Below are 18,460 nucleotides of genomic sequence, written 5' to 3'. Positions count from 1 at the left end.
CCACCCAACAACAGCAGAATACACATTCTTTTCAAGTGTACAGGGAACTTTCCCCAGGATAGACAATGTTTTAGGCCATAAATTTAAAAGGATCTAAACCATACAAAGTATGTTGTTCAACAACAATGAAATGAAATTAAAATCAATTAACAGGAAGAAATTTGGGAAATTAACAATTATGTGGATAATCAACACTGTTAAGTAACTAATGGGTCAAAGAAAAAAAAATCACATAAGTTAGAAAATACTTTGAGATGAATGAAAACAAAACACAACATACTGAAACTTAAAGGATGCAGTGAAAGCAGTGCTCAGAGTGAAATTTATAACTGTAAAGGTCTATATTAAAAAAGCAGATCTCAAGTCAATAATGCTACCGTCCACTTTAAGAAACGAGGAGAACTACACCGAAAAGCAGACGGAAAGAAAATGATTAGGGCAGAAATAAATGAAATAGAGAATAGAAAAATAATAGAGAAAAATCAAGAAAACCAAAAGTTGGTTCTTTGAAATGATAAACAAAATTGACTAATCCTGTGGGGTGGGGGGAGGGATAAATCAGGAGGCTGGGATTAACACATACATACTACTATTTCTTTTTTCTTTTTTTTTTTTTTAAACATCTTTATTGGAGTATAATTGCTTTACAATGGTGTGTTAGTTTCTGCTCTACAACAAAGCGAATCAGTTATACATATACATATGTTCCCATATCTCTTCCCTCTTGCATCTCCCTCCCTCCCACCCTCCCTATCCCACCCCTCTAGGTGGTCACAAAGCACAGAGCTGATCTCCCTGTGCTATGCGGCTGCTTCCCACTAGCTATCTATTTTACATTTGGTAGTGTATATATGTCCATGACACTCTCTCACCCTGTCACATCTCACCCCTCCCCCTCCCAATATCCTCAAGTCCATTCTCTAGTAGGTCTGTGTCTTTATTCCCGTCTTGCCCATACTACTATTTCTAAAATAGATAACCAGGACTTCCCTGGTGGCGCAGTGGTTAAGAATCCGCCTGCCAGTGCAGAGGACACGGGCTCGAGCCCTGGTCTGGGAAGATCCCACATGCCGCAGAGCAACTAAGCCCGCGCACCACAGCTACTGAGCCTGCGCTCTACAGCCCACAAGCCACAACTACTGAGCCCACGTGCCACAACTACTGAAGCCTGTGCACCTGGAACCCGTGCTCCGCAACAAGAAAAGCTACCACAATGAGAGCACCACAACGAAGAGTAGCCCCTGCTCACTACAACCAGAGAAAACCCGCACGCAGCAACGAAGACCTAGCGCAGCCAAAAATAAATAAATTAATTAATTAATTTAAAAAAAAACAGATAACCAACAAGGACCTACTGTATAGCACAGGAAACTATACTCAACATTATATAATAACCTATAAGGGAAAAGAATCTGAAAAAAATATATATATATAGATTCAGTTATATAAATATACATACATATGTATGTATATGTCTGTATTGGGTTGGCCAAAAAGTTCATTCGATTTTTTCTGGAAGATGGTACGGATATATATATATCTCAATTGCTGTGCCGTACACCTGAAACTTAGATGATATTGTAAATCAACTATACTTTAATTAAAATTTTTTAAAAAATAAACTTCCTTTTTAGAACTGTTAAAAAAATGGACTAATCTTTAGCCGGGCTGTCCAAGAAAAAAGAAGAAAGCCTCAAATAACTAAAATCAGGAATAAAAGAGATTATTACTACTAACCTGACAGAAATAAATTGGCTAGAGCACCTATGTTTTTCAAAGGGGTGAATATGAAAGAACTGCAGGGAGGCTATTTGGTGAATTTCAAAAATGGTTTTCCAGGAAGAGATCTGTGAATTTCAAAATTGCCTCTTGGGAAAGAAAGGGAAATCCTCTCCAAGTATACTCTATGGACTGACTAATGCCTTGAAAAACAGTAATAACAGTAATAGTTCTAAGGGGAAAGATACAAGAAATTAAGTGGGTGGAACCAAAATATTTCTTCATTGGAATATTTTTGTGTTTGATACACAGTGAAGAAGCCAGATACCCTTCAGGCTAACATAATTGGCATCTAGTTAATCTTTCTTTTAGATCTAACTTCTACTGCCATCTTGTGGCAATTAAAATCCAGGTCAATTATTTTACTTAAAAGTTACTCTCCGTCTCCTGACCAGAGGGTTTCAATGACTTTCTAATACTCAAGTTTCAATTTTCCCCTTATCAGTTTGAGAACAGAAATATCATTATTTGAAAAGTTGTATCTGGATACCTGGAACCACTGTCTGGAGAAAAAGTAAAATGGCATTATATTATGCACAGGAAACCAGAAATCTGCTGGTATCTGCTCAGAATGTGTTGGCTTCTGACTCCTTCCCCTACCCTGCCCCTCTCACCAGTAAAAGAGTCTCTTGGAGTGCTCCTTCCCTGCAGCGCTCTGGCTCCCTGAGGGACAAATAATAAACATTAATAAATATATCTGGATTCTCTGGCTTCCATATTTCATGCTATGGCTATACACTGAAGCATATGTTTTTCTCCCAGAGTGGGTACATGACACCAGGAAGGAGCCACACTTTATTCCTTCCAAAATGAACATGATGGACACTGTTAATGCAGTCCACTATTTTCACCCCTATTCATTCCGAGTCATGAATTAGGTCAGCTTCTAACATCAGGTCTGAATTGCTGAAAGAGAGTCCAGGCATGGCATCAGATAATTCATGCCAAAACCAATATAAGTTTAATATTCTTGCTTTAATCTTGGCTTTCATTTAGCATTAGAAATCTCAATCTGAAAAGATAATGTGAATATTTCTTACCTGTCCCAAGTTACTAAAGCCAGCCACTCTATAAGGGACAGATTCCACTGAGGAGGACCGACTATATAAGGCGAAACAAAAAGGAAAAAACAAACCTGGTATTAAACTTTTACACAGACATAAAGTCTCCTCAGTCCCTGTCTCAGCCATATCTAGGCATTTCTTTCATCTTGCATCTTTTGCCAGCAGTTCTAATGCTGCTGTGTAGCTTTCTACTCACCTGACCACTTGGCTGCTATGCTGAGAACTGGGTCGTGGAGTAACTGAAAGGGAATAAAATGCAGAATGAAAAGTTGCCATCAATGGTGCGCCCTGCCTTGCCTAGCCTACCTGTTGCAAGTGAGTGTCCAGGAGTATGGCCTTTTCATATCATACATAAGATTTGGAAAATCACATTATACTTTCTGAGAGGAAACCATCTTCCATATGGGAAAAGGATATTTACTCATCTCACACAGATATTTGGGCAAAACATGGTCTCTACCTGACTGTGATGGAGAAGTAATGCCCACTGGTCGAGGTGTGGTTGACCTGCAAGGAAAAAAAAAAGAAAGGCAGCTCTATTTTCTCTAAGCAGAACTTAGTGCCACCTTAGAGGATCAATCAGGTCATTATTTACAGAAATAATAGCCTTCTCTCAGAGCACAAATTGCTTACTAATCATGTATTACAGGTATTAGCCCAAAATACGGAGGCAAGGTTTCCATATGGGACTCCTTGGCTCTCCAATTCCCTAAACGAAATCTTCTCCACTTCTCTATTGCCCATAATAGAAGTTCTGAAGTCCTTCTTTCTTCCTTCCCGTAGTGCCTTACCAGGTACTCTCAACTTTACATATATCTATCCATCTGTCCATCCATTCATACATCTGCCATTCCCTCACTCCCTCCATCCCCTCTTCCATCTATCCACAGACATTTATTTAGTGCTCATATGCCTTAGATCCTGAACTTACAAAGATAACTAGAATATGGTTCCTATTTTTGAGAGGCTCACAGGCTAGTGGGAGAGACAAAAAGAAAAAGAGCAAACATAAGTGTTATAAAGGGTATGTCAGAAGTACGGAAGTAGATATGGGAACATATGTGTATGTATAACTGATTCACTTTGTTATACAGCAGAAACTAACACACCATTGTAAAGCAATTATACTCCAATAAAGATGTTAAAAAAAAAAAAAGAAAAGAAATGCTCAGGGAATCCTGCAAGGGGCAATGAAAGGACACTAGACAGTAACTTGAAGCTGTGAGGAGAAATAAAGATATCAATAAAAACAAATACATGGGCAATTTAAGCTAGTATTATTGTTACAATGGTCTGTAACTGCACTTTTTCTTTTCTACATAATTTAAGAAACAAATACCTTGAAAGATAAAAAAAAACAATTAGTGTAAAAGCTAGTATTACTGTAACTTTGGTTTGTATCTCTACATTTTGCTATCTACATAATTTAGGAGACTAATGCATTTAAAAGAATAATTAGTTTATGTTTTGGGGCACACAATGCATGAAGATGGAATTTTGTGACATTAACAACCAAAAGGAGTGGGGATAAAAAAAAGAAGTACGGAAGTATGATAGAACACTAGACTGTAGCTTCTGTGAATCAGGGGCCATGTCTTTTTAATCCACCAATACAGAGCTGATATTAAAAATATATAATAACTGGTAGGGTACAGACATTTACAATTAGAATAATCGGTGATGTACACCCAGCACCTAACACAGTGCTTCACAAACAGTAGGTACTTAATGAATATTTATTGAATAAATGAATAATAGAATATCTAACTCTGCCTAATAAAGTGCTGACAGAGGAGATGACACATGAGTTCAATTTTGAGGGATGAGTAGGATTTCATAAGGTGACGGTCAAGGGTGAGCATTACATCCAAGATTTTACTTCAGCACTTTTCAGTGGGTAACTCTTTCTTGGAGAAGTGAAAGATAAATTCATAAACCATTCCCTCCACCTCAGAGCCCACACAGGAGTTACAGCCAAGTGCCAAGAAAGGATAGAATTCACTTTGCTGTACAGCAGAAACTAACACAACATTGTAAAGCAACTATACTCCAATTAAAAAAAAAAAAAAAAAAAAGAAAGGATAGAAATTTTCAAAGAGGGATGGTATGGGGCCTGATAAAACTGACCTGCTTCCTTGGTACCAACTTGGAGATTCCTGTAGGTGAAAAAAATGGGAGTGAAGGGAGCTGTAGCTCAATGGTCCCAATCAATGGATCTTACTTGTCAGATAACTAAGCTGCAATGTCCTCTAGTTGTGGTTACTAAGATTCCCAATAGAAGAAAAAACAGCAACAGTGAGTGTTTCCTCAGAAAATTATCAGCTTTGGGGGGAGAAAATTTTAGTACCTCTTCACAAAAACACATTGGGAATCCTGTAGACTGATACACAGGGGGAAATATAGAGAGTCTATGGGGAGAGCAAGGAAAATGACAGGATTACAATGTGCTAGAAGAGTTACAAGAGTAAGATCAAAAGGAACATTATATAAACACAAAGGACAATCTTGGGAAGAGAGAAATGTCTAGGAAATAGAGTTTGAGGGACAGGAAAGGTCCTGAGGTGCCTTGGGATTCTTGAAGACAAATTTTAAGTTACCACAGATATCTCTTCTATAAGAGAGCTTCCCATGTGTTATGCCATGACTCACTGATACTCGAGAATGGGTTACCACTGTGCTAGATTTTGTCCTTTCATCCCTCCAAGGTCTTCTGTGGCCTCGTCCATTTACTACAGTGTGCTTGCTGTACAAATATTATCAATTATTACCAGCCATGATGTGAAAAAGGTTAGGAAACACTAATTCTATTCAGTCAGCTAGATAGATGGGCCAAGTAAGAGAAAATAATAGTATGGAAAATCTATTTCATTCACCTTTATGATGGCAAGCAATTTCTTCAGTTCTCCATTCTCTTTCCTTAAGACTGACAGCTCTCTAGGCAAAAGATGGAAAAAGAAACAATCAGCTCCAGCAGGTCAGTGGGATAAAAAACCTGATTATTATTATCAACATCTAGTTAATGCTTCTGGAGAGATGCTTGCCACTATACAAGGTGTTTCTGTCAGAGATCTAGTGATTCAGGGGGGCAATGGCAGGGTTTTGGTGGTGAGAAGAATCAGGTGGACAAAATAAGCAGTCACTTGGTATGATTTCAGAAATTTACACAGAATTGCATTTCCTCTCCACACATTTTCCCCTGGCCTGCTGATGTCTGAAAATTTCCATCAGGGATTCCATCTTTTAGCTTAAGATTTCCAAAACACATGGACTTCCCTGGTGGCGCAGTGGTTAAGAATCTGCCTGCCAATGCAGGGGACATGGGTTCGATCCCTGGTCTGGGAAGATCCCACATGCTGTGGAGCAACTAAGCCCGTGCGCCACAACTACTGAACCTGCGCTCTAGAGCCCATGAGCCACAACTACTGAGCCTGTGTGCCACAACTACTGAGCCCATGCGCCACAACTACTGAAGCCTGTGAGCTCTAGGGCCCACGTGCTGCAACTACTGAAGCCTGCGCGCCTGAAGCCCATGCTCTGCAACAAAAGAAGCCACCGCAACGAGAAGCCCCAGCACCACAGTGAAGAGTAGCCCCCGCTTGCTGCAACTAGAGAAAGCCTGCGTGCAGCAACAAAGACCCAATGCAGCCAAAAAAAAAAAAAAAAGAACCAAAACACACCCTCCTAGAGGTAATATTTTAAATCTGCCATCGTTATTACTGTGAAAAAGCCATGTCTGATTTCTCTGAAGAAGTAGTTTTCGACAGATGGAAATAAAAGGGGAAAGCTATAAAGTAGGGAAGGCCCCTTGAGGGAAGAAAGAGAAAAATAAAATGGAGATTGAGAGACCAAAAATTCTGTACCTGACTTAACCAAGACAAACATAAACACATATGGAGCAATTTTTAGGCTTTGGAACCATAAGGAAATAAGGGCTACAGCTTCTATGAGAAGAAAAAGGCTCTCTGGTGATTTTATTCGTCACTTACTTGTCCTGGTTAGTCAGCGTTTGCTGTGCCTCCTGCATGGCAGCTTCTAACTTGGTAATTCTATGCTTATAAAAGGCGATGAGGAGATCTGTTTGCTTCTTCTGGAAACTCCACACCTGCTAGGGAAAAAGAGACCTTTGACATACAACCCCCATAACTCCTTTACCCTTACTTGTAGCAACAAATGGAAACCCATCAATTCATACTCTATTACTGATCATTTTCTTCTGGAGCATCTGACCTAATTCATGATTCCCCAAAACTAGGGAAAGCCAAAGCTTTTCATTTCCAGAAAAGTGCCTTCCTAATATCTTAATGAGAATATTCTGACATAGAATGACTCTTTAAAAATATAACCATTCATCTTGAGCAAGAAGAGTGACAACCAAAAAAATGTTTCCAAGCTTAGAACTGGTTCTGACCTTACTTGTTTACTATTAGCTTGGACTCAGATTCCATATTCCTAGCTCTACAGAGCACTGATAACCAATTTACTTTCCCTGAGATACTCACACAGAGACACTTGCAGGCTGTTTATGTTGCTACAGTAAAGGGCAAAGAGGCACAGAAGGAGATTACCTATTCCTGAATTTTATTTCTGGCCATGGGTAAATAATTTTATCTTTTGCTTTAATTTACCATTTGATATACTAATGTGCCTATCATGGGATTACTGAATCAGATCAAAAGTTAATATGTGGAAAGTATTTTAGCTTTGTCAGGTTCTACTTTTGAATACACAGCAGTATTCAGGTCTCATTTGTTTCCTCCCTACTCAAACCGTAAACCTTTTTTCTTAGGTCCTTCCTAGATCTGGTACTTTTGTCATAAACTTTTTGTTCTCATCTAATTTGCAAGTTGCTTTTGCCACCTTACTAAAGAATTCTACTTCCGAATTTATATAGTCTCTACACTCTTTCCTTTCTACTCAAAAGCAAACTAAACTAATTCTACACAGATAAGAATTCACTGTAGTCTATTTTTTTAAAGTTGTTCTTGTTTTCAATAAAAGTAAAACATATTCATTTTAGAAAACTTGAACAATGCAGAAGCAGAAAAAAGACACTCAATCCTGGGAGTTATCTAAAATGGCAAAGGGCTGGCGAGCAATAGATATTATGGATAGATACAATATATAGCCAAGAGACCTACTAACCTACGTGCCAAAACTACTTTGGTGCTCAAAGAGATTTGAGCGAAGAAGAATCCTAAAAATGCTTCCTTATCAAAAGCAAGGGGACTTCCCTGGTGGTCCAGTGGTTAAGACTCCATGCTTCCACTGCAGCGGGCACAGGTTCGATCCCTCATCAGGGAACTAAGATCCTACAAGCCACGCGGCACAGCCAGGGAGTTAAGTTTTGGGTTATCACAGTTTGTGATCAAAGCCTCTCACACTGGGGCTTAAGGTTCCTCGACCTGCTCAGTAGTGATAAAGAACTCAACTACACTGAACTGTTTCAGAAGTCTTAAAAACTGACAGGTAAACTTTTTCTTTTCAGGTAAAATAATCTTCAACTAAATAAAACCTTTCTTCAAAGGCACCATTGATTATCTCAGTTGTTCAGTCTTTAAATTCAAGTGAGGGATGGGAAACTGATCTGATCTATTTATGAGATCAGGTCTTGACCCGATTTTATTCAAACGATTTATATGGTAGTTATTTAAGTATGTTAGCAAAACATATGACTTCCAAGTCAGCCAACTAATGATCAGGGCCAGCTGCCTGTATTTGTAAATAAAGTTTTACTGGAATACAGTCATACCCATTTGTTTACAGATTGCCTGTGGCTGTTGTTCTGTGCTGCAACAGCAGAGTTGAGTAGCTGCAACAGAGGTTGCACAGCCTGCAAAACCTAAAATATTTACTAACCTTTCAAGAAAAAGTTTGTCAGTCCCAACACTAAATTTATGAAAGTCTTTCTTGGGCTTCCCTGGTGACGCAGTGGTTAAAAATCAGCCTGCCAATGCAGGGGACACAGGTTCAAGCCCTGGTTGGGGAAGATCCCCCATGCCGTGGAGCAACTAAGTCTGTGCGCCACAACTACTGAGCCTGCGTTCTACAGCCCGAGAGCCACAACTACTGAAGCCCGCGCGCCTAGAGCTCGTGTTCCACAACAAGAGAAGCCACCGCAATGAGAAGCCCGCACACCACAACCAAGAGTAGCCCCTGTTCACCGCAACTAGAGAAAGCCCGTGCGCAGCAACAAAGACCCAGTGCAGCCAAAAATAAATAAATAAATAAATTCATTTTAAAAAAAAGTCTTTCTCTGTATTTTCGTTTATCTTTTTTTTTTTTTTGGCCACGCTGTATGGCATGTGGGATCTTCGTTCCCCGAGCAGGGATCAAACCCATGCCCCCTGTATTGGGAGCGCAGAGTCTTAACCACTGGCCCACCAGGGAAGTCCCTCCGTATTTTCATTTGTGCCTTTTGCTCTGAATTTGTCTTTCTTTGTGAATCTATATCTTTCCCTCTCTTTCTCTCAACCTCTTCTTTCTCTTTATTTCCTACTCTATTTGATGCTCGATTTTGTCTGTTCTTCCTATTTGTATTTACTTAATGGACATTTATGTTACTTCTTAATTTTAAAGTGGATGGGCCCAACAAAATGGGAGAAAATGTTTGCAAATCATATATGTAGTGAAGGACTTGTACCTAGAATATATAAAGAACTCTTACAACTAATAATAAAAAGACAATCCGACTTAAAAATGGGCAAAGGATCTGAGTAGACATTACTTTAAAGATGACAAACAAATAGTCAATAAGCACATGAGAATATGCTCAACATCATTAATCATCAGAGAAATGCAAATCAAAACCACACCGAGATAGCATTTCACACCACTAGGATGATTATTATAAAAAAAGACAGATAAAACAAGTGTTGGTGAGGATATGGAGAAATCAAAACCCTCATACACTGCTGGTAAAAATGTAAAATGTGCAAGCACTTGGGAAAACAGTCTGGCAGTTCCAAAAGTTAAACATAGAGTTACCATTTGATCCAGTGATCTAATTCCTATGTATATATCCAAGAGAAATGAATATATGTCCACACAAAAACTTGTATACAAATATTCATAGCAGCATTATTCATAATAGCCAAAAAGTGAAAACAACCTAAATGTCCCTCAGTGTATGAATGAATACGTGAAACGTATATCCAGCCATATAATGGATTATTATTTGGTCATAAAAAGGAATAAAGTACTAATGAAGTTCTAATACATTCTACAACATGGATAAACCTTGAACACATTATGCTAAGGGAAAGCAGTGCAGGATTCAGACAATAAATAAATTATATAATGTTAGAGATAAGACCTATGATGAAAAATAAAGCAGGGTAAGAAGTAGACTTGGGGCTGCTATTTGAGATATGAGAGTCAGTAAAGGTCTGACTGAGGAAGAAAAATATGAGCAGAAGCCTGAATGAGACAATCTAGACATTACTTGGATCAGTTATTCAACTTCACAGATTGGGAAAACACATTTTCAGACATTGCTGACTTCACCAAATGGGCACTTCACTAAAGTGATGATTAACTGACCCTTTTCATGTATTTTATCTTGATTACTTGACCATGTGTAATTGGTCCCATGATTAGGCAGGGTAGAATTCAGACTACATATAATTTCTCTACTGATCATTAACTAACCCTTGGTTTAGTTATTAACCAAAGGTCTGCTCTTTCTCTTGTTCATGTGACCTTGTTTACATTTCTCCTTGAGTCTCAGCTGGATTTTATCTCCCCATAATGTTAAATAGTATCTCAAATATGATGGTTCACCCAAGCAGCTAAAAGCAGGATGCACTGAAAGCCTTAATTTCCCTTCTTCTATCTCCAGAGTCAGGATTGAGGGGGAGATACCAAAGAAAAATTAAATCTACTATCTTCAGCCAAACATGACAAAGGACCATCTTCACGTTTAATAAAAAAATATTCTCGTAAGAACGAGACGAGTAGAGAAGAAAAATAGTGATAAAATCTTAAGAAATGTGCCCAGATAGCAATCCCATGAGGCTATGAAATGATCTTGGTGGAGAACTGGAGAGTGGAAGGGAAAAACCAAAGTTTTTAGATTTTGGGAACTTTCTCAAATGGTTGTCCTGTCTCCTCTTCACTTCCTTCCACAATTCTATTGCTCCTGACCAAGTCAATGGCATGACAACATATCACGCATCAGGAAAAGAAAAATATCTTCCAAAATTCAGGCAACCTATTATAAATACTAACTGAAGAATTAAATACATATGTGTTGCTAAGAGAGGTTATTGAAAAATACGAGTGGAGAACAAGAAATCCCTTTTTGAACTTAGGTGTATAAGCAAAAGCTTGAAAGTTTGGCTACTATATCCATTGTTTGCAGGGTCAGGCCTGTATATTCAAAGCAATTTTTCGAAGATTCATTAAATGTGCAAAGAAAGAAGACAAAGCTCTCTAGAACCTTTTTTATCCTCAAAAATTACTAAATAGAACTAGGAAGCACAAGGCAAGATGTCAGCTACATAGTAGTTTTTACAGCCTATCACAGATTCTGGGTGAGTAAAAAGTTAACTTGAGATTTGTATCATCAGGAAAGAAAGCAAACAGGGCAGCCTATTTCTCCCCATTGTATACAAATATACAAATGCAGTTTAAAGAGAACCTCTGGAAAAGAAATAAGATGCAATTATAACTTGCCTGGAAAATCAGATTTTCTTCACTTTTATTTCTCATACCTGAGAGATGTGACTAAAATACTGCAAAGCTGTATCCACAGGGCTTTTGAAGTACATCTTCTCCTGAGGTTTCAGCTATGAAGAGAGTAAGACACATCCACAATGGAATGAAATAAAATACAGGTAAATATGGTTAAAGACATAGTACCCTTTCTAAAGCACCAGGTATTATTTCACTGTGCTAAGAGGGCGATCACTATTGCACTAGGAGATGTAGACTACATATCCTAATCCTTCTTACCTCGTGCTTCTGTGACAGTAGTCACAAATCCACAAGTAATTCTTTTATCTCTAGTTTACCTCCTTTTTTTTTCAATTGCTATCTACACGTTTTGTTTGTTCCTTTTTTCTTTCTTTTTAAAAAAAAATTTCAGTTTTTTTTTTTTTGGCCGTGCCACGTGGCTTGCGGGATCTTAGTTCCCTGACCAGGGATTGAACCCAGGCCCCCATGGTGAAACCCCCAAGTCCTAACCACTGGACCGCCAGGGAATTCCCCCCAAATTTCAGTTCTTAGCCACTGTATTCTTTGTATAGTTCCTACACACCAGGAATGGGATAAGATTGTTCGTGACGGGGAGGAAAAACTTACATTATCAGAAAGAGCCAGATACTTGCAGGCAGTTCCACAAACAGCACATTTTTCTAGCGGGGAAAGGGGAAAAAAATATTTGGTTCTCATGGGCATGAGGTAAGATTTTCCTAAAGTACATGATAACAGTCAAGTAGGCTAGCTAATGAAAAGAGAGTTCTTACTGAATTCAAAATGTCATTGTGCTATATAAAAGGACATCGACTTGAGTTCCATTCTCGAAATCAGTGTTTCCAAACTTGTATGTTGATGAGAAGTAACACTTTCACACTGTACCTCTACCCATCTCCCTTTCTATAAATTCCCAGTTTTCTTCTGCAGGTGAGGGACAGTAGCCTCCCAGCAGGAGTACAGGAGTGTACATTTACTAGAGTCTGGGAAGAGTACCAATGATCGCAACTTTAAGTTATTATTTTTTTATTCTCTCTACCTGACAGTAGGCACACATTAGGCACCATAAGAAACTCTTCAATTATTCCTGCCTTGTTCTCACTTTGCTAATATTCCTGGATATTGTTTTGAAGCTCTCCTACTCTCATTCTCTAATTAACCCAATCTGAAAGATGTGGAAATTAAAATTCCTAATCTTCCTTTGAAGTTAAAATTTTAGTAGCAGTGCTGGTTATTGATTAAGATAAATGCCGTGTCCGGAGAAAACATCACATGACATATGCTTCACCCAGACAAACCGCTCCAAAGTGAGCTGCTGTTACCATAGTAATAGCTTTGTTACATTAGATAACTTAAAAGGGTCATGAGATTCACATAGAGAAAAAGCTTCTCCAGAGGCTACCTAACCTGACTCTTCTTTCCTTGGGGATGAAGTTTTTCCCCGTCTTCCTTCCATATTATTGCCAGAGGGAGCTAGCAAGTGCAAATCATTCTTCTATTTAAGAAAAAGACAAAACAAACTTCCACAGCTCTCCATCACCTGCAGGATAAAGTTCAGGTTCTTTAGCCTGGTATATAGAGCCTTCCATCATATGGCCACTACCTACCTCTCTAGCCTCATCTCTCACCATTTCTTACTTTATCCTTTTATGCTCTACCAATCCCAACCACGTGTACTTCCCTGTACTAAGTTTAATAATGTTGTATTCCTTTACACATGCTGTTCTCTTAAACCAGAATGATCTTCCCTGCCTAATTCACTTGGCAGACTCCAGTTTATTACTCAAAACTCTATTGAAGCAACACCTCTTCTATGAAATTCTCCCTGATCAAAACATCCTAAGTCCCTCTTCTGGACCTACTACCCAGAATACATACCTACAGAATATAATACGTACCTTGTAAGTATTTTAGCATTAAGAAAAAAAGACACACCTTAAATTTGTCTCTTCTAAGACTTAACAGCTGCAAGAACTTGGTCAAATCACCTATTTGACCAGCTCCTCATTTGTAAAATGGATCTACTAATAATTACCTCCTGGCATTGTGGTGAGGATATATAAAATTGGTACACATGAAAATGCTTTTTAAACCACAAAGGTATCACCCACCACTATCACCATCGTCAACATTTCTAATTAAATTGATTTCATAGATTATACTACTTCCCATTAGAAATGGCTCTTGTTATCAACCACTTTCCCAATTTCTATTCATTATTTTTATTTTTTCTCTTTTCTCTAATCAGTCTGATAACCTTGTGGCTTTCCCTGCCACAGGCTTCAGAACACTGACAAGCACCTTTTGATGTTCAAGTAATAGACAGTCCATTTGCTAAATCATGCCTTTTAATGGATTCCTCCGATTTTCATAATCAACAGTTTCCTATTATACCCACACCACCTTCGGCCTACTAAGTGATTTTTATTCCAAGTTACACAGAGAAATGGCTAATCATTATTTATAGGTTAAAAACATTTTTGCCTGAATCTGAAAACAGTTAAATCACTCACCCAGAGTCACACACTTTTTACAGAAAATATGGCCACAGCTGGTGACAAAGAAATGGGCCCCATCTTTTCGGAAACACCGGTTGCAGTGAAACCAATCCATTCTGCAGCAGAGAAAGAGAATAACCTGGGGCATAACATAATTATAGCTGTTCCAAAATCTACTTAACAATGTTTGCTTAGTTTCTGCTAACTTATTGGGATGTGGGCATATTATTGTGGGTATTCCAATTGGATGTGAGGAAGTACATATACCTCTGAGGTGAAAAAAGCAGACTGCAGACTATGCTATGCCATTTTCTAAAGAGAAAAAGTATACGTATTTAGAAGAGCAACAGGACAATGATGATTTTGTTTTTGAATGGTGAGATCATGTGTATGTGTGTGTGTGTGTGTTGCCTTTACACTTTTTTTGTTTTCTAAATTTTCTGGATTAATTCAGGTACTAATTTGTAATTAGAAAAAACAATCTTAAAAAAAAATCTATTTCTTTCCTAATAGTTTCCTGTGATACAGCAAGATGGAGCAAGGAGGAGGTAGTGGACCAAATATACAAGATCACATATTAGCCACTTGGGACACATTTTATCTAATGGAAACATTGTTTGTGAATGATGTCTCAGCTTTTCACATTTCCTTCTACTCCACAGAAACTCAGAATCATAGATCTGGAAGGGATCTTGAAAATCATTTAACATTTTTTCCAATCCCATCATTTTTCAAAAGATGTATCTGATATTCACTGAAATGTAAGATTTTAAATGAAGAAACTGACATAAAAAATACAGAGCTGATATATAGAGCTGTAATTAGTTCATACATTTAATGGATTTACGCTTAATTTCATGAATATACTACAAGAATGTAATATATATTAGTTTAAATTCATTTAAAATTAAATTGAGGGAAAAAATCAAAACAGAAGGTAAAATTTTTCCCCACTGAAGTCTTTTTTTTTTTTTTTGAAGTCTTTTCTTTAAAAAAATTTTAAAGTAGTTTATAGAGACATTTGCTCAAAGAATATTGGCTGGTTTGTGCCACACTGTAATATTTTTGTCACATAAGGGCAAGATGCACGATAAAAACTTACTGAATAAACGTTTCAATGCAAAGACATTACATAGAGGCATGAGCTTCAGATACCTATTTGTTGCTCACAGATACACTAACTTCTACCAGAAAGTGCGTCTAAAGAACTACTGAAAAGGTCACAGTTATATATGCCCTGGTTTGTTTAGGGGAAGCGAGAACAATTTTAATCAAATGCGTCGACCAAATGAACCCTTTAAAAGAAGGGCCGTTAACAGGATTTGTGAGGGCAAGACTCGTCTGATTTTTAGGGGTGATGGAGATTTAGCAGAGTCTCAGATTTACCAGTAGCTCTTTTTTAACTACATTCCCTACCTGCTTGGCCGCAGTGATCCCAAAAGGCCTCGGATCTCACCGAAATCAATCAGTTCTCAAGAAGAGCTGGAAATGGCGGGAAAATACACAGCAAGCCTGGCACCGGCGAGAGGCAAGAGTCTGGGCGTGGCCCGCGACGGTGTGTGACAGGCGTGGGCGGGGCCCAGGAGTGGGCGGGGTCCAGAGCATGCGCGAGGCGTGGGCGGGGCCGAGAGGCAAGAGTGCGTTTTCTTACAAGTCCGGGAAAATCTACCTCATTTAAGATTGGGAACAAATAAGAAATATGATCTAATCCCATACATGCTATGGAAACAACAAGGTGAAAATAAACCTAATAATGTTCAAGCAGACAGTAACACACTAGAAAAATGTGGTCACAAAGCAGATGAAAACTTTAACTTAGTATTTTTTCCTCTCTCTTTTTTTAACCTAATATTTTTCAGGGAAATAAAATAATAGATGATTTGAAAGAAAAGCATAAATCAGAAGTAGAAAAGCTAAAAAGTGATACGGATAGAGAACAGTCGCATATTAAATGAGAACTAACCAGTCTCAGGAAAAAATTTTTTTAAACTTTTTTCAGAAATAAAAAAAGCACATTTAAGGGCTGAAAGGAGAATGGTTTTTCTAAAAAGAAAGATAAAAGTTTTCAAGAGAAAGTGATAGATATAGAGAACAAGCAAAAGAGATTTTACACACACATTTATCCCCACAAGGAAAACCAGAGCAATGTATCAGAACAAATAGTTAAAACAAAATTTTGAGAAAATTTTCCTGAAATAAGACTTAAGCCTACATATTGCAAAGGCCTACAGTGTATAGGAGAAAACTGACCCAGAACAGTTTAAACCAAAACATTTTCTAGTAAAACTATTAAATTAGTCTTTAAAGATAAGGAAAAACCCCTTTGAGCATCCAGACAAAAAGTACTAATCATTGATAAGGAAAAGAAAATTAGACAGGCTTCTTTACAACATCATTTTATGCTAGACACAATGAAACTGCATTTTCAAGATTTTCAAAAAGAAAATATGATCCAAGAATTTTATATCCCCTTATCCTGTGTTCAGGTGTAAAGGCTGCTGACAAAAAATCTGAACATGAGCTTTTCCTGAGGAAGCTGCTAAGTAGTGGTTCTCAAGCTTCTTGGTCTCAGAACTCCTTTACCTTTTAAAAAGTGTTCAAGTATTGAATTCCCTGGCGGTCCAGCGGTTAGGACTGTGCACTTCCACAGCCGGCGCACAGGTTCCATCCCTGGTCAGGGAACTAAGATCCCCTATCCCCGGATGCTGTGTGACACTGCCAAAAAAAAAAAGTATTGAAGACACCCTTCCCTACAGAGCTTTGGTTTCTGTGGATTGTACTATACCTATCAATGTTCACCATATTAGCAATTAAGATTGAAAATTTTTTTAATTTTTTTTATTCATTTGAAAACAAAAATAAAAATAAACCCATTAAATGTTAACATAACCTATGGGAAATAACTATATTTTCCCAAATAAATACAATTTAGTGAGAAGAGGGGCATTGTTTTTGTTTTACAGTTTTATAATCTCTTACTATCTGACCTAATAGAAAGCAGCCGGATTCACACATCTGCAATCACTCTGTTACAGTGTACTGTTTTGGTTGAAGTGTGTGAAGATCTGGACTCACTCAAATACGTAGATGGAAAAGGGAGTAGTATTTTAATAGCCTATTTAGATACTTGTGAACATTTTTCTTTGATACTAAACCAAAATTCAAGAAGTGGGAGTTTGTTAAAAGCTAGCTACAACGTGGGATCTGACACAATATCAATGAATGTGCAGCATTTTGCATTTAGACCAAACTGGTCATTTGGAAAATATTGGTTCACTGAGTTAAACACATTGACACATTTCATGATACAATATTAAATACTGACACACTTCATTATACAATATTTGAAAATCACTTTTATTTGTATCACTACCTATCTCACCAGAAAAGTCTTTGAGTATTGGGAACTTGTCAGGTTCACAGTTGAAGATACAAGTTTCCCAAAATTCTAATTTTCATCTGAAAATTTGAGTTTTATCATTGGCAATAAATGCTAAGTGACTTGTTTTCCTTGAAGTGACAAGCTCATTTTGTGTATTTTTGAGAAAATGTCTACCAAATACCCAAATCTGAATAAGTATAGTTTGTTTGTTACTTGTTCTTTCAGGTTAAAAAGGTGTTCCATTAAAAAGTGATTAGTTCAGCCCACAACTCAAACCATTGCATAGTTTTCCTAAATATAATCTTAATTCTACTTAAGCATTCTGGGTCGTAGAAAAAGGAGAAAACTTTCAAAAACATTTTATGAGATGAACTTAGCAAAAAAAAAATGATAAAGATTGCACACATACACACAAGAAAACTATAGAACAATCTCACTTGTGAATATTGGTGCAAAAATCTTAAATAAGATAGAAAATAGAATAGAATCCAACAACATATTTTAAAAAGTATACATTATGACCAAGTGATGTTCACTACAAAAACAAAAGGATTGTTCAATATTAGGAAATCTATTAATGTAACTTATTATATTAAATAATATTTCTAAGAAGAAATATCATACGTTAATCTCCACAGTTGCCACTAAAGCATTTGTCATAATTTATATCCATTTTTGATTTAAAATTTCAATGAAGTAAGAATCAATGGATATTCCCTTAATATGATTAAAAGATGTGTGTGTATGTGTATGCAAAATCCAGCATGTTTTTTATTTTTATTTTATTTACTTATTTATTATTTATTTATTTTGGCTTTGCCAGGTCTTAGTTGTGGCACGCAGGATCTTCATTGCATCATGCGGGATCTTTTAGTTGCGGCATGTGGACTCCTTAGTTGCAGCATGTGGACTCTTAGTTGCGGCATGCATGCAGGATCTAGTTCCCTGACCAGGGATCGAACCTGGGCCCCCTGCATTGGGAGCACAGAGTCTTACCCACTGGACCAACAGGGAAGTCCCCCGCATGTTTTTTACATGAGGGAACA

At 37.6% G+C, this 18,460-nt stretch overlaps 1 protein-coding gene across 6 annotated transcripts in view; it reads right to left on the bottom strand.

Moving 5' to 3' along the window:
• RNF212B (ring finger protein 212B) overlaps positions 1-18,460 on the bottom strand; it is a 49,103-nt gene that overhangs the window by 6,627 nt on the left and 24,016 nt on the right. For 3 of the 6 annotated variants that reach the window (XM_059913896.1, XM_059913890.1, XM_059913892.1), the window contains exons 3-14: positions 16,616-16,747; positions 15,449-15,697; positions 14,048-14,148; positions 12,144-12,196; positions 11,555-11,629; positions 6,830-6,948; positions 5,717-5,777; positions 4,971-4,999; positions 3,304-3,350; positions 3,040-3,082; positions 2,820-2,880; positions 2,394-2,442 (exon numbers count right to left, since the gene is read on the bottom strand). In XM_059913896.1, the coding sequence (XP_059769879.1) occupies positions 2,394-2,442; positions 2,820-2,880; positions 3,040-3,082; positions 3,304-3,350; positions 4,971-4,999; positions 5,717-5,777; positions 6,830-6,948; positions 11,555-11,629; positions 12,144-12,196; positions 14,048-14,147 (637 nt within the window). In that variant the 5' untranslated portion in view covers position 14,148; positions 15,449-15,697; positions 16,616-16,747. Of the gene's footprint in view, positions 1-2,393; positions 2,443-2,819; positions 2,881-3,039; positions 3,083-3,303; positions 3,351-4,970; positions 5,000-5,716; positions 5,778-6,829; positions 6,949-11,554; positions 11,630-12,143; positions 12,197-14,047; positions 14,149-15,448; positions 15,702-16,615; positions 16,748-18,460 lie in introns of all 6 variants that reach the window. The other 3 variants (XM_059913891.1, XM_059913894.1, XM_059913893.1) reach the window with 3 other exon arrangements.

This window comes from Balaenoptera ricei, chromosome 2, assembly GCF_028023285.1.
Source record: "Balaenoptera ricei isolate mBalRic1 chromosome 2, mBalRic1.hap2, whole genome shotgun sequence".
Lineage (NCBI taxonomy): Eukaryota > Metazoa > Chordata > Mammalia > Artiodactyla > Balaenopteridae > Balaenoptera > Balaenoptera ricei.
Note: the sequence above shows the minus strand (reverse complement) of the source record. Positions and strands in the feature narration are given on the sequence as shown.